General features: G+C 39.0%; 1 protein-coding gene across 1 annotated transcript; it reads right to left on the minus strand.

The window, feature by feature from the left end:
* Positions 1 to 228: 228 nt before the first annotated feature.
* LOC100667644 (olfactory receptor 5W2-like) lies at positions 229 to 1,164 on the minus strand. The gene has a single exon (XM_003422355.3). The coding sequence runs from the start codon at positions 1,159 to 1,161 to the stop codon at positions 229 to 231; it is 933 nt and encodes a 310-aa protein (XP_003422403.2). The 5' UTR covers positions 1,162 to 1,164.

Genomic DNA, 1,164 nt, shown 5'->3' on the forward strand with positions numbered 1-1,164 from the left:
AGTCAAATTTTGATACTTTAATAAGGAGACTGGAAAGTTTTCTAAAATTAAACAGTACTATATTTAAATTGAAGACAGATAAGAAAGTATAGGATATTTAGGAAAGTACCTAATAATTGGTGTGGTAGAGAATTTGTATAAATACTCATTGTACTAAAGAATTAGAGACCACATTATACTCTACTATATCATTTGAAGAAAACCACAACTTCTTACGTGTGTAACTACTTAAAACAACATTCTGTTTTTTAGTTTTGCCAGAGCTTCTTTCACATCTTTATTTCTTAGGCTGTATACCAGGGGGTTTAACATGGGAATAACAAGGGTGTAAAACAATGAGGTCATTTTGTCTTCATCTAGAGAGTAGGCAGAACTTGGCCGGAAATACATAAAGAGCATAGTTCCCTGGAACATTGCAACAGCAGTTAAATGAGAAAAGCAGGTGGAGAAAGCTTTGAACTTTCCCCCAGCAGAGCGGATCTTTAAGACTGAGAGGACGATGTAACAGTAAGAGACTAAAACCCCTGAAAGGGTACTCAGTTCAATGAAGCCAAAAACAGTGAATATCACTAACTCATTGACCTGCGTATCTGAACAAGATAGCAACAGAAGCGGAGGAGTATCACAAAAGAAATGATTAATTTCATTTGACCCACAGAAACATAAGCGGAAAGTTAATGTGGTATGTATCAAAGCATCCATTATGCTCACCAGATAAATCCCAGCCACAAGCACGGAGCACACCCTGCTGGACATGTTGACTATATAGAGCAAGGGGTTGCTAATGGCCTTGTATCGATCAAAGGCCATCACTGCCAACAGGAGACACTCAGAGTCTGTAAAGATACAGAGGATGAAGAACTGCAGAGCACAGCCATAGAAAAAAATTGATTTGTCTTTGGCCAAGAGGTCCACCAGCATCTTGGGCCCAATTGCTGTGGAATAGCTCAGGTCACAGAAGGAGAGGTGGCTGAGGAAAAAGTACATTGGTGTTTGGAGCTGGGAGTCCATTCTCATTAAAAAGATCATTCCAAGATTTGCCACAAGAATAATGAGATAAATAACCAGAAACAAGGTGAATATGGTCACTTTCATCCTAGGGTTTTTAGTAATTCCCACGAGGCGGAATTCAGTCAAGGAGGAGCAATTTTCTCCATCCATTTT

This window comes from Loxodonta africana, chromosome 7 (genome assembly GCF_030014295.1).
Source record: "Loxodonta africana isolate mLoxAfr1 chromosome 7, mLoxAfr1.hap2, whole genome shotgun sequence".
Taxonomy (NCBI): Eukaryota; Metazoa; Chordata; class Mammalia; order Proboscidea; family Elephantidae; genus Loxodonta; species Loxodonta africana.

What these genes read in the sequence shown, in the direction of transcription:
- LOC100667644 (XM_003422355.3), bottom strand. Translation starts at nt 1,161, where the DNA reads ATGGATGGAGAAAATTGCTCCTCCTTGACTGAATTCCGCCTCGTGGGA.